Raw genomic sequence first — 14603 nt, 5'->3', positions numbered from 1 at the left:
TGGGTGCTATTCTGAGGGAAAAATGTGGGATTTTTGGGAATTGCTGGGTAAAAAAGTGCCATCTTGAGGGAAAAAGTGGAGTTTTGGAAGCGTTTTGAGGGGAAAACGTGGGGTTTGGGGGAGTTGTGAGGGATAAAATGAAGTTTTGGTGCAATTCTGAGAGAGAAAAAAAAGGATTTTGGAGGAGTTTTGATGCAAATTGCCTTTGCATCAGGCCAGTGCAGAGAGCCTCAGGTTCCATCAGAAATCATCTGCTGGTTGTTTCAAGTGCAGAGCACAGAGTCTGGATAAATGTCCAGCAAGAACTGTAAAGGGAGAATCCCAGGCAACAAATGTGAAAAGGGGGGTGGAAAAGGGAGGGAGAATTCTCAAGTCCAGGTGGCCAAAATGTCAAAGCAAACCCAAAGTAAAGTCCCCAGGAGATCAACAGAAACTTGTCAGCACTGCAGTGAGAGGGAGACTTTTAAAACACCCATTGTTTGCTCTTCCAGATGCTGGGTTAGTGAGGAAACACTGGGCTGGAGAAGAGCAGGAAAGAACAGGCAGCTGCGTCATTGAAACACCATCACTCAGTTTTGCTACTACCCAGACGACAGCCAAAGTATGTGCTGTAGAAGATACCACATCTGATGTTTTCCTTTATGTGACAATAAAAAGTGAAAAGGTAAGATATTTATCTCTCTATAAACCTCTTTGTGCACTGTGCTGTAGAAGTTATAACTTTGTGACAAATTTAAGACCGAAAAGTGTTATTTGCAAGTGAATTTTGTAATTTGCCATATACAGTAGAAGTGCAATCATTAACTTACTAGAAGATTTATTTTCTAAATCTGTTGTTTGTGAACTTTGGAATGAATTCTGTGAGGTGGAAACTTGTGAACCGCTTTGGAAGGTATTGACAAGCAAATGAAGTCCCCCAAGTACTTCAGATGAACAACTATGTGAATTTACTGTACTCTTGTCCTTCTTTGTGATACACTTAAAGATATTTCAAGAGGGCAGTTGCATGGTGTTATGAAAATAAATACAAGTTCATATGTGCATAAGGCTGAATTCCCAAACAGTTGGGAGAAAGGAAGAAAGCTCGTTGCACTTACCAAAGCGCGTAACTCCTGCTAAATCTCTGCTGCAGCTACTGTCAGACTTAAGCAGCTGCCTAGTAGACAAAAATAAATGTGTTTGAAACCTGCTGCCATTTGGAGTATTTTACCAAGACTTTTAACATTAGAGCTGTGGTCTTCACTGTAGACAATAACTTGGATTACATCTTAATTTGAATACCTTCTCTGTTCAGAAGCACAGTTGGCAAGTGTCACTTCTCTCTGAGCCAGTGAGAACTTTGAAGTTGAATATTGTTTGTTCCTGCCAGGTTTGGATGCACTCTGAATCAAAGGGACATAAAACTAAGATAGTTTTTCTAAAAATGTTTAAAGCTGATAGAAAACTGAGCACAGAATTTTAGGCAAAAGCATGAAACTGGTAAGTAACACCTGTTTGGAGAACATAGAGGAAGATATGACCAACTTTCCTGCCCTGGAATGAGTACTCTTCAGAAAGCATTTGTACATACTGCATATGTCTTCCTGTTGTCTCCAGCTTCAAGTAAATTCTAAAGCAGTATGTGATGGTGACTTGCTTGTTGATTCTGGTCAGTGAAATACTTGGGTTTTTTAGGTATGCATTAATGATGATCTCGTCTTAAGCAGCTTTGCTCATTTTGAGCAAGCTGAAGAGAATGCAGTGAGTTCAGCAGATTATCAGGAGACCCAAACATCATTAAATCTTGTCTCTCTTCCAATGAAAGTTGTTAATCCTGCACTTGATTTGAGGACAGTGCTGCTCCAGCAGAAGGTATCAATAGATCCTGAAACAAGTGGGAACCGTGTGTGTTGGCAGCAATCATTCATGCAGTGCATCATTTGTCTTTACCTGGATATATTGACCTACTGTATCAGTTGGAATCCAACAAGTGGAACAAAAGGTATCCTAACAAACACTGCCTATGTATCAGACTTTACAAAGAGCAATCAAATCAGCAGATGCAGGAATATTCTAAAGCATTTTGTCCTTGATAAGACAAAGGGTGAGTTGCAGGGTCATTTGTTGATATGCTGAAAAGCATTAGATGCTGTTGAAATAACTTGTAGCATTGATCAGTGATACCTTACTGTTTGATTTGAGTTTAGAGGGATTTCTCTACACAGAGGTAACTTGAATGTTTTCTGTGAGTTGTCTTGTTTAAAACAGACTTGAATCACTATAAATATCCTCTGTCCTTGTTCACTCGGTTCATTTGCATATCTTTATGTAAATACAACTGTCTTTTGGTTGTTCTTTTTGCCATTAGAAAATGAGACAAGCAGAGAAAGAAGTCAGTTGCAACCAACTGTAAAAACACTGGCCTTTCATAGATTCAGATAATCCCAAACATGTTTCTGCATCTTTTAAAATTGTCTTTCTAGATCTTGCTGTATCTGGTTCTGTTCTTGAAAAGACATGACAAAGCTCCAACACAGATGACAGTGAAACTACCACATCTGTAAGTGTTAGATTTTCTATTCAAATGTCAGAATGAATTAAGTGAAGCATCTGTAAGGCAGATTAGGAATACTGTAGTCAGCTATCACGTCCTTTTCTGTAACAAATCTGGGACTAACTCTTGATCTAGTTAAAAGAGAACGTTGTCCTTCAAGTTTGTGGTTCTGGTGGTTTTGGTTTTTTAGATTGCAACGATGGACTTTGAACAGGTTGTGTCTCCTTTTGTGCTCACTTGCTCTAGTGCTGTGAAGATGTGTAGTGGTTTTGTGTGGCCAGCTTTTGGTAGTTGTTGGGGGAATACAGGGGCAGATTCTTCAAAGAAAGAGCTGCCAGAAGCTATAGCTTGAGCTGTGAACATGAACTGATTCTCCTGTGTGGTTGATGTTCTTGTTGCATGCTTGATTCTTAATGAAGAAAATTCGGTTAGGTAAGAAAACCACCTTGAGTTCAGTAATCTTTTTTTTCTAAAATGTTGCTCTTAAACAGTATTTTACTGCCAGAAAAGGGTTTGTCTTTTCTTGATAGATTGTCAAAACAATCCCAGGATTGCCTTTCAAGGAAAATCCAGCAGTTCACACAGACAGGTATGGTACAGTATGTTACATATTTGAACCAATTGTGTAGCCAGATAATTAGGAGCTGTAGTATGTTTCCAGTTACTCTTCTTAGACAGCTAAAAGGGCAGAGGGTAAGACAAGATGTGTGCACATGGTATTGGGGAAGGAAGCAATTAGAAGCTGCTGATACTTATCCAGACCACAGTAAAAATAGCAATTCTTTCTAAACAAGGCTGTGATGAGGCAGTACGTTTCTGCACACTCAGCATATTCAGTTGCCTTCTTTTATTCTTAGTGTGATTTATAAAGTTTTCCAGCTGAATGAAATCTGACTGAGTTGATTTGTGCAAGGCTTTTATTATGCTGCAAATCACTTGCTGCATATGTAAACAACCTGAGGAGTGTTTTTAATTCAAGTTTTAACTGTTGCAAAGATACATTGTTTCATGGTTTTGCAACTTTAAGACACCTTTTTCCTGCAGTCCCATCTGATTTTCTTCTGAAGCTGGGGAATGCACCAATTGTCTTGGTTAAAAAAACCTTTGGGTTATTTTCAGATACCTAAAACCTAATAGTAAATTTTACATCCAAAATGGTCCTTTTTGATTTCTTCTTTCATATTTGAGGGTTTTTGTTGGCACAGGTAATACATCAGAGATATTTTGTAGGTGAACTGTTTCGTGCCATTTAGAAATATTGGTGATATTTATCGATTACACTTTCCTTTTGCATTTCCATTGAATTTAATATTTGTATATTTCTCAGGCTTCAGCAGTGCTTAAATTCTGATCCTTTGAACACACATAGAACTGAAAATGAGCAACGGGTAATTCCAGGATATAACTTCCATTTAACCTCTGCAAACGTGTGTCATATATGTGGAAGGTGTGGGTAGTGTTGAGGCTACAAGAGTGGTCTTTGTGGAGGGACTCTGTGGAGGGACATCAGGGACTGAATCCAGCCACATCAGCAACAAGATCAGACCAAAGCTCAGCAAGCCAGCAAAGTTGGTGGTGCCTCTGTGAAAATATGAAGGGCAAAAAAAAATGCAGAGGAAGAGACAAAAAGAAAAAAAGCAAGAAACAGAGGCAACGGCCAAGTCAGGGGACAGTAGGAGTCTCAGCACTGTTCTGTGTGACGTGTGTGTGAGTTGTACTTCATTTGTGTTTAGCATTTCTTTGGCTAATTCTTCTCAAAAAAAATAGTTTTTAAGTTGGATGTAAGCTCAAACCCATTTACTAAGTATTGCCTTTGTCATCTATTTCATATGGTTTCAGAGTTTTCAAAATCTTGAAGAAGGAAACTTTGTCTTTCTTGGCAAGAAAATGAAGCCACCATCAATTCTGGAAACAGCACCACTTCTTGAAGATCTGGGAAGGGTAATGCTAATGTAATACATTACATTTAGTATTTTTAAGACTAGTATCAGACCTTAACTTTCAGATACTAAATACTATAGTAGCTAATTTTGATTGAGGAATGTGTAGGAGGTTGTTCATACGGTTGAGTAAATTATGCTTCAGAGAGACTGTAGAATTGTACAGTTTCATCTGATCCATCAACCACTGCTACAAATGATGGCATTTGAATTAGATGTAAGAATTTAACTCCTCATCCCAGAAGAACTCTTATCATATTGTGTGTTAAGGAAATGTATTATGCAGTGGGTCAAAGGCCTTTAAATTGCTCAGTGCTTTGTGTTGCCTTGTTGGTGTTTCAAGCACACGATTTTCAGGTAGAACTCTTTATTTCTCTTTCTGTAGGAACTTACTCGGAAAAAATGTTTAGGCCCTAACTCCACTGAATCTTACTGTTGGCCACCAATAGCTCAAGGATGTGATGTAGTTGCCATCTCATGTCAGGGAAATAATCCTTTCTTGTATATTCCACCAATTCTTACACTTTTGCAGTCGAGCAGTTGCTACAAAGCCTTGAGAAACAGGAGTGGAGGATGTCTATATTAGAGTACTGCAGGTTTTGTGTTCTAAGGTGCAAATGTCAATGAATGATCCAAAAGGTAGTGCATGTTGAGAATGGGTGCATCTGATGTCATCTTAGAGTATCTTCATGATGCTTCCCAGGTTATTTAGGCCATCTGCTTAGACATTGACAGAGATGGACTGCATGAGTGTGGGAGTCTGTAACTTATTTATCAAGTAATATCTAACAAGTGGTTAATGTCATATCACGTTGATACTGAAGGAGCTTGATTTTTAAGGGGCTGTTACATAGTGAAATTGAAATGTCTGGTTTGATTTTTAAAACATTGTAATTCATTTTCTAATGCATTAGATCACAGAAACATAGACTCACTGAGGCTGTAAGGGACCACTGAAATTGGCTCACACAGCTCCAAGTAAGACAAGATGTTTCTGCTTCTATGAAACTTTTGGACCTTTTACTGTATCTAAACTCCTTTGCCAAGAGCACCTGTTCTTTTCTTTACTTCTGTCCGTTCCAAGTTCAATTTGATTCCACACGGTATTCAGGTAATACTGTTGGATAATTTACTGTGGAGGTGTCTGACCCCTGGAACAGGTTTCTCAGAGACTGTAGAGTCTCTGTCCTTGGAAATAAGCAGAAGCAACCAGGATGTGGTCCTGGGCACATGATTCTAGGTGTCCCTGCTTGAGCAGGGAGTTTGGATGAAATTATGTCCAGAGGGCCATTCCAGCCACAGCCATTCTGTGGTAAACTGAGATAACTTCTCATGGCAATAATCTCAGGCATGGGATGAAATTGTTTCAATTATTGGTTTTCTCAGAGTCAACTCTTCAGGTTTTCCTGAAATGAAAGTATTACAGTCAGTGCCATGTTTGTATTGTTCTCTCAGTTCCCTGGCCTGTAATAAAGGCACTGGCAAATATTCTTCTGGGTAAGACTGACTAGAAGGTAACAGCCCTCCATGCAGTGAGTGTTTCCTCTCAGCATTCTCCTATTCTCCCAAAACCTTGTTGGTAGGAGATTGACTTAGAGATGAGTTTTGCTTAAAGAGTTGGTTATTTTTTAATTGTCTGGACAAGTTCATCAGAAGGCCACCCCTCCCTCTCAGGATCGTGACGTGCCTCTTGTGGCTGCTTGGTCCTGTCCAAGAGTACAGTTAGTTAGTGTTTTGGAATGTGTGATGCTGTTTTCCATCTGAGCATTCAGTCAATTTCAGATGAAAAATAAAGTGGAAACGGGGAATTACTGGAAGTAATTCTCTTTAGCAGCTTCCTTTTCTATATGGCACATCTCAGCCTTTTTCTGATTGCCATGCTTTTGTTCTTGTTTAGAGTTTTTCTAACTGTGTCCCCCCAGCAGTTTTCTTCTTCTATTTTGGTCTAGGAAGTTATTCTGTGTGGTGTGTATTTCAGCTGTAACTTGTGTAATCAGGGCTCGGATTGTTTACTTGGTTGCTCTCTTGGTTGTGTTACATGGAGTTGACTACGAGTTCCTTACGACACTATTATGATGAAAAAGATGGCAATATCTGGAGAAGAATTAAACACGGGAACGTGCCGGTTGGGACATTGGGAGAAAACCAATTACTTACAGGTATCAATAAACGGGTACATGTTTAATGTTTTACTTAGAGCAGCTTAGAGTTAGAGAGAGACTACTGCTGAGTTATGGTTTCAACTTGGTGTGTTTTGTAATCCAAGGTCCGGGTTACCAGGCTTCCAGACTTGAAGATGTCAGTTAACGAATACGACGTTTGATCTGAGGTTTTGCCTACAGGTCTGGGAACTGACAGTGCAGAACACAGAACACAACTTCAGAAGCTGTGCAGTCACATGAACATATTGGACATGCAGAAAACTTGGAGCCCTTGTAAGAGTTTACAAGGTTTTTTGAACATACACTTTATGAAAAAAGAATGCTACAATTAAGGAGATGTTTTCATGATTGATATTACTGACTGTGTTTCGTTTGAACACAGAAACAATAGTGTTTGTAATATGTCTGCATTCCTGTGACCGTCACAGAGAAAAATACCAACTCTAGAAGATGTAAAACTAGTATTAGATGCAGGTAGCCAAGTTTATGATAAAAAGATGGAGCCCAAATTCAAACTGTGTCACCTTGTATTGTGATCTTTGGCTTTTTTGAATGCTTACCACTAGGTGCATCGCACCAGGCAGTACAGCAGAGCATATTCGTAGAATCGTAGATTGATGGGGTTTGGAAGGGACGTTCAGAGCTCATCCAGTCCAACCCCCCTGCAGAAGCAGGTCCACCTAGATCAGGTTGCATGGGAACATGTCCAGGAGGGTCCTGAAGACCTCCAAGGAAGGAGCCTCCACAACCCCTCTGGGCAGCCTGTGCCAGGGCTCCCTCACCTGAACAGGGAAATAGTTTTTTCGTATGTTTAAGTGGAACTGTTTGTGTTCCAGCTTCATCCCATCACCCCTTGTCCTGTTGCTGGCTACTATAGAAAAAAGGGATGTCCCAGCCTCCTGACACCCACCCTTGAGATATTTGTAAATATTAAGAAGATTCCCCCCTAGTCTCCTCTTTTCTAGACTAAACTCTAACTAGACTAAATTCATATTGTAATGAAAAAGAATATAACAAAAAGAAGGAAACCCAAGAAAGACAAGTGCAGGTGCTCAAAGCAGTTGCTCACTACCCGCTGACTGATGCCCAAGCTGCAGTCTGTCCTTCCCGGCACAGCATCCTACAGTATGGAGTAGCCCTTTGGCTAGTTCAGATCGGCTGTCCTCCCTTCCAGCTTGTTGTGCATTCCCTTGCTGGCACAGCAGGCTAAACTGGAAAAGACTTAAGAAAAGTGCTACTGAGCAACAACTAAACCATCATTGTGTTATCAACATCATTCTCAAACAAAATCCAAAACACAACCTTGTACCAGCTACTAGGGAGGAATTTAACTACCCCAGCCAAAACCAGGACACCTTGTCAACTTTCAGAACTGAGGAAATACCCAGTGTAGTGGAAGCACACGTCTCACTGGGGTTTGTCTCTGGATCCTAGCACCCTTGATTTAAAGTGCTTATGAGCCAGACATCTGTAGGTGTTTTGTTCCGGCCTCTGATGAGTGGCCCCTTGTTCAGGAGGTTTTTTAGACAATTTTCAGTTTGACAATCTGTCCTTGGAAATATCATTTCAATGTCTGTGACCAAGGGTTTGTTTTCTAATATTTACAAGGAAGAGAGAAATCTCAACTGTGCTCTTTCAAAGAGTAAGTGTTGTTTCATACACAAAAAAGGTCCCTGGAGTACCAGCATGGGCCTCGCCGGGCTGTCTCAGAGCTGGGCAAGTTAGTTAAAGCTGTTGTTTCTGTGATGCCAAACGTATTTAAACCATTTCTTTAAAAATTGTCTCTTTTGTGTTCAGAAGCATGAAGGAGGATGTAGCTGGTGCAGAGAATGTGTCCAGTCCCAAGGAAGTGTTAATACAAGAAAATTCTACTGAGAACTCTGATTCTTCTACAATTACTTCTGGGAATTATCCATGTGGCAAACGTTTTCATGAGTCTAAAAACTCCAAAACATGAAAGGTGCTAAAATGTCAACCTAGAGGTGACTTTAGCAAAAGGCAGACTTCTCTTGAGTATACAGAATAGCACCATATAGCTCGTGTTTACAGTAAGCCACAAACACCTTATGATTAGCACCCTGGACATGTTGCCAGAGGAAGCCACCTTAATGTAAATTTTTGTCAGCTAAGTCATCTCTAGCTCACATATAGTGCAGCCAAGTCCCCAGACAGCTGAGAGTCTTTGCAGCTGTCCTTTTCCTTCGCGTTCCTCAAAGACGGTATCACAGACAGAACAGGAGTCTAAGGGTGGGTTTTTCATTGGAGCTTCTGATCCCTTGGGCTCTGCAGTTTCTTTTTACCAGAACTCATGTATATTAGTGATTCCCTGCGAGCTGCTGTTGGACATCTGCTGCCTCAGGGCATGGGGCAGTTCTGGGCTTCTGGGTTCTGTTTCCACAGAGCGCTGGTGGAAAGAGGATTTGCTCAGTGGCTGGACTACCAGCCGTGTCCCGGATGGCTCCGCAAGTCTCTACAGAGGCAGACAGGAGCAAATCCTGCCAAGCCCAGCTGCAGCTGATGTTTTTCTGTATCTAGCAACCCTGTAAATATCCTCCAGAATAAAGTCAGATATTGTCCAAAAACACCTCTGGAAGCCAAGGGAGCTTTAGAGAAGCTTTTCCGCCCCAGCATGTCCCGTGTGAAGTTGTGGCTGCCGTTGCATCAGTTGCAGATACAGCAGAGGAGAAGTCTGCCCCCCACTGTGATGTATTGATGGCCTCTTTAAAACACATTGTTGAGAATGCTGTTCAGCGGGAATTAAGGCTACTGAATGCACCAGCCTAACTGGCCTTGCTGTTGGTAAAGCAGTTCACTAGCCCCAACCCTGTGAGCTACAGGGGAAGCTTCTGGCAACTCTTTGTGTTTAAAGAAGCCACCCCTGTACCTCTCCCCCTACCAAAAAACCTGGCCCAGGCAAAACTACTCTAAACCCCAACGGAAGGAGTTCAGAGGGCAGCAGGACAGAAAGGGGTGAGGGTAGGACACGGTCAACCAAACCCAGTGTGAAGAGGAGCAAAGAGCTGAGCCCACCATGTGAACCCAAGGAGCAGACAGCGCTGACCAAGAGCCCCCTCCCACTGATGGCCCTCACGGGGCCTCCTGTAGGGAATCCAAAGCCCTTTATACCACTAAAAAACACCCGACTCAGATGACAACCCGTGGGGCTCCCAACTCTGCACCACAGCTCTGCGTTTGCTCCTCCCAGACGTGCTCACACCACCCGTGAGGGAGAAGCAGCAGAGACACGGAGCCAAAGTGGCAACGTCCCGCCCCAGAAGGAAGCCAGGCCAGAGGCAGCCGCCCCACAGCCCCGCGGCTCCCTCCTGAGCTGCAGCCACCGTCCCCTGCGCAGAGACGGCTCCAGCAGCAAGGCCCAAGTCAGCAGCAGGAGAGAGGGACCCGGCCCTGCCGCAGCAATTCCTGACCCGGGAGGGCTCCAGGAGCCCTTCGAGCTGCTGTCACCCCTCTCTGGGGCTGGACTCGCTCCCCTCTTCCCGGGGGGGGTTGGAGCAGGACACGAAGTTTTGGGGTGACCGAACGACCCCCGCGAGCGCGAGCGACAGCGCGAGCAGGGCACGAGCGCGGGCTCCCGCGGGGCACGCTGGGAAGCCGAGGCCCTGCCCCCTCCGCCGCACGGCGCCGCACGGCAGGACCAGGACGGTCAGTTGAAGCTCTGCTGTTAACCACCCAAGTGGCTTCTGCTACATTTTTATCCCACTGCTCCCATGCCCCATTGCCCAGTGCTCTGCACAGAGAATCATGGAATCACAGAATGGGGGGGTTTGGAAGGGACCTTTAGAGCTCATCCAGTCCAACCCCCCTGCAGAAGCAGCTCCCATCTAGATCAGGTCACACAGGAACGTGTCCAGGCGGGTCTTGATGACCTCCCAGCACGGGGCATCCACACGGTCCCTGGGCAGCCTGAGCCAGGGCTCCCTCACCTCACTGTAATATAATTTTTTCGTATGTCTCAATGGAACTTTTTGTGTTCCAGCTTCATCCCATCACCCCTTGTCCTGTTACTATCTACTATAGAAACGAGGGATGTCCCAGCCTCCTGACACCCACCCTTTCGATATGTATAAATGTTAATAAGGTCTCCCCTCAGTCTCCTCCAGACTAAACAGCCCCAGGTCCCACAGCCTTTCCTCATATGAAAGATGTTCCATTCCCCTGATCATCTTGGTGGCCCTGCACTGGCCTCTCTCCAGCTGTTCTCTGTCCCTCTTAAGCTGAGGAGCCCAGAACTGGACACAGGACTCCAGATGAGGCGTCCCCAGGGAAGAGTAGAGAGGGAGAAGAACCTTGACCTGCTGCCCACACTCTCCTTGGTGCATCCCAGGATGCTTTTTCTTCACCTTCAAGGTGGAGTTTGAGTGACTTTAGTCACATAAACACACAGTAACCTCCAAAGCTTATTAGGATTGGTGTAAAATTCTCTTGCCTTGCATTTAAAGCTGTGAGTTACAAAGAATTCAGGGCACAGGCTCAAGGAGTGGTGGCACCTCAGAGGCCGGTGGCCTTCAGGACAGAGGTGTATTTTGGTATTATAATGACATTATCATGAGCAAAGTGCACCCAAAGGGCAGGTTTGACAGACCTTTGGCTCAGGGTACTAAAATGCTGCTTATCAGCTCTAGAGGAGCATCTCCTTCCCATGTATCGTCGCAGAGTCTGACCACAGAGCCTCCCCTCTGCTCCACACTCCATGGAGTATTTGCAGGGAATTACTGTGTTGTGGATTCCTCACTGACCAGCAGCAGCTGTATCCACCCTGTGAGCCTTCTTCATTTTATCCCTTTCCTTAACTGGTGAGCAATGCTGATGTTTAATGTGTGCTTTAATACCAGTTTCAATGTAAGTTTTCATTTCCAGGGCACTTCAGTAATCATGCCACACCCCCCCTTTAGCTGGACTCCCCCTTGGTGCCCCACACGGAATCCCCCACGCCCAGCATCCGTAACCAGCAGCTCTGTGACATCAGCCCCGGGGCCGAGGTGCTGTGGGCAGCGTGAGCACTGCAGGCACAGCATCGGCCCCGTTGGTGGTCACCAGCACTTTCTGGCCACGTGCTACTAGACATGATGAAGCTCCTGCTCATCCTCACCCTGCTGGCTCTGTACTGCAGGCCTGCAAGCGGCTCATGGGAAGGCTGTGGGTAAGTGGCTCTAGGAGGGAGCTTGGGCAGCCCTTACAGCGTCCACTGGTGCCCCGTGGCCAAGCCACAGCTCCCCAAAGCCCACGGTGAGGGAGCCAGGCTACGGGGCTAAGGCAGGAGCCAGGGCTAAGGGCTCCCTGCCCCGCTGTCCACGCAGCACCCAGTGTGGAGGGCAGACGGCTGCCCTGCAGCCCGAGCAGCAGCGAGCCCTGGAGCAGGACACTCGTGACTTTCTGCTTCCAGGGCGAGCTGCGGGCGCCAGCTCAAGGCTTCTTCCTCTGGGCTGTTGCGCGTCGTGGGTGGCACAAATGCGGCTCCGGGGACCTGGCCCTGGATCGTCAGCCTCCAGCGCCCCTGGGGAAAACGCACCAAGCATTTCTGTGGAGGGTCCCTCATCAACCCACAGTGGGTGCTCACAGCAGCCCACTGCTTTGACAAGTTCAGGTGAGGAGGAGCAGGGAAGGGGCATCCCTACACCACTGCTGCCGCTCCCGTCCCGTTCCCACGCAGCAGCCAGCGCCGGGGCGCTGCCCAGCCCAGCACAGAGCCGTGCTCGGCACACGCTGGGCTGGTGCTGCTGCTCGTCAGCGGCCTGGGGCTGGCCATTCCTGGAGCCCTTGGTGAGCAGGAGGCAGGCAAGTGCTCCCTCTGAGCCCTCTGCTCTCCATCTGCCCTCCAGGAAAATCGCCAAGTGGCGCGTGGTGATCGGGACCACAAAGTTGTCTCAGCTGGGCCCCGAGGCCCAAGTGCGACGCATCAAGCGGCTGCTGCGTCACAAGGCCTACTGGCAGGCCACAGCTGAGAATGACATTGCTGTGCTGGAACTGGACCAGCCCATCCAGTGCAATGAGCACGTCCAGCTGGCCTGTTTGCCTCAACCCGATGACGTGAAGCTGTCGGAGCTGAAAAACTGCCAGGTGGCTGGTTGGGGATCCACAGTTGCACGATGTGAGTTCCCCTTGTAAAAGCATTTGTGTCCTGAGGCCTGGCACGCTGGGGAGACGGGTTGGGCGTGAGGAGAGCCAAGGCGAGAGCCACAGTCAGGCTGTGGGGACATCAGGCTGCAGATGGGGGTCTGAGCCACTGTCCAAAGCCAGACTGAAGGGAAAGACGTGTCTGGTGTGTCTATGGGTAGGTGCAAAGCCGAGGCCCAGGGAAGGGCTTTGCCAGACAGGGGAGGGCAAGTGGCCCAGAGCTGCTGGGGGCTAATTCCTTGCTGTGCTCACAGCCACAGAACCAGAAATATCCGATGTGCTGCAGGAGGCCAAGGTTCACCTCATCGATACCAAGCTCTGTAACAGCAGCCAGTGGTACACAGGGGCTGTGCACAGCTACAACCTGTGTGCCGGGTACCCACAGGGTGGTATCGACACCTGCCAGGTAGGAGCAGCTACGAGTCACCCCCTGCAGCACCCACAGCCCTGTCCCAACACTGCTGGGGCTTCCCTCCCCTTCCCCATCATCATCTCCTTGCCCAGGGCCCCTTGCCTTGTCCCACACACCCATCCCGTGTAAGTGGCAGCCCTTAGGTCCAGAGCCCAGTGCTAGAACCTCTGTCTTCCACACATCCAGCATCCCTGTGCTGACAGCAGCCACCCAACACTCCCTTCCTCCTCTCTGCTCTGCTGTAGGGTGACAGTGGTGGTCCCCTCGCCTGCCAAGACAGCCACGCTGACTACTACTGGGTCGTTGGACTGACCAGCTGGGGGAAAGGCTGTGCAAGAGAAAAACAGCCTGGCATCTACACCAGCACTCGGCACTTTTATAACTGGATCCTGGAGCACATGGGACGGCACCAAGAAGAGGCAGCAGCTCCTCCACTGTCACAGCCTGTGTCCACCTCAGCCCCCTCTCAGACACCAAGGCCAGGTGCAACACAACCAGGCAGCTCCACGTCCTGTGCCTTTGCATGCCGGAAGGCGTTGAAGTTCCTGAGTTTGCTGCGGGGGCTCCTGCGGTTCCTGATGGGAAGAGGGGCTTGAGCAGCAGCGTGGCCAGGACCCAGCGCAGGCTGCGCTGTGCCACCACCATTTCCCCCTGGGGCACTGCCCGCTGCTCCAAGGGCAGCCCCTGTGTCCCACCCCTGCTCTGTCCTCCCCACGCTCCTCTCAGCACACACAAAGGCTGAAGGAGACTTAGTGTAGTCAATAAAGCTGCCTGTTTGCACACCACGTTGTGCCTCAGTCCATCGCTCAGTCCCTGTGGAGCTGGGGTCATTTACAGCTGCATTAAAGTTGGTGTGTTGGAATCACAAGAAATTTTGGGAGCAACCTGTCATCAGCACAAAAGAGACACAGAACTTGTGGAGAGTGGCCAGCGCAGGGCCACCAAGATGCTCAGGGGACTGGAACATCTTCCATACGAGGAAAGGCTGCGGGAACTGGGGCTGTTTAGTCTGGAGGAGACTGAGGGGAGAGCTCATTAACATTTACAAATACCTCACTGCTGGGTGTCAGGAGGTCGGGACATCCCCTTTCCTATGGTACGTAGCAACAGGACAAGCTGCTGCTCGGGGCTGGTTTGTTCTCCCCCAGCACTGCCAGGTCCCTCTCCTGGAGCTGCTCTCCAGCAGCTCAGCCCCAGCCTGGGCTGGTGCTGGGCTTGTTCCTGCCCAGCTGCACCACTCTGCCCTTGCTGCCCCTCAGCAGGTTCCTCTGTGCCCAGCTCTCCCTGCCGGGCAGCTCAGGCTCTGGGCACTCAGCCAGTGCTCCCAGTTTGGTGCCAGCAGGGAACTCGCTGAGGGTCCCTCTGTGCCCTCCCCCAGCTCCCTGACGGAGATGTTGAACCAGAGCGGCCCCAGCGCCCATCCC

The 14603-nt window shown here is 47.3% G+C and overlaps 1 protein-coding gene across 1 annotated transcript; it reads left to right on the top strand.

The window, feature by feature from the left end:
- Nucleotides 1–11716: 11716 nt before the first annotated feature.
- On the top strand, nt 11717–13775 carry LOC133627497 (acrosin-like). The gene is made up of 5 exons (XM_062013236.1): nt 11717–11793; nt 12037–12237; nt 12473–12741; nt 13022–13173; nt 13425–13775. Exons 1-5 carry the CDS (start codon nt 11717–11719, stop codon nt 13773–13775), a joined length of 1050 nt encoding a protein of 349 aa, XP_061869220.1.
- Nucleotides 13776–14603: the final 828 nt, after the last annotated feature.

Source organism: Colius striatus, chromosome 21, assembly GCF_028858725.1.
Source record: "Colius striatus isolate bColStr4 chromosome 21, bColStr4.1.hap1, whole genome shotgun sequence".
NCBI lineage: Eukaryota > Metazoa > Chordata > Aves > Coliiformes > Coliidae > Colius > Colius striatus.
Note: the sequence above shows the minus strand (reverse complement) of the source record. Positions and strands in the feature narration are given on the sequence as shown.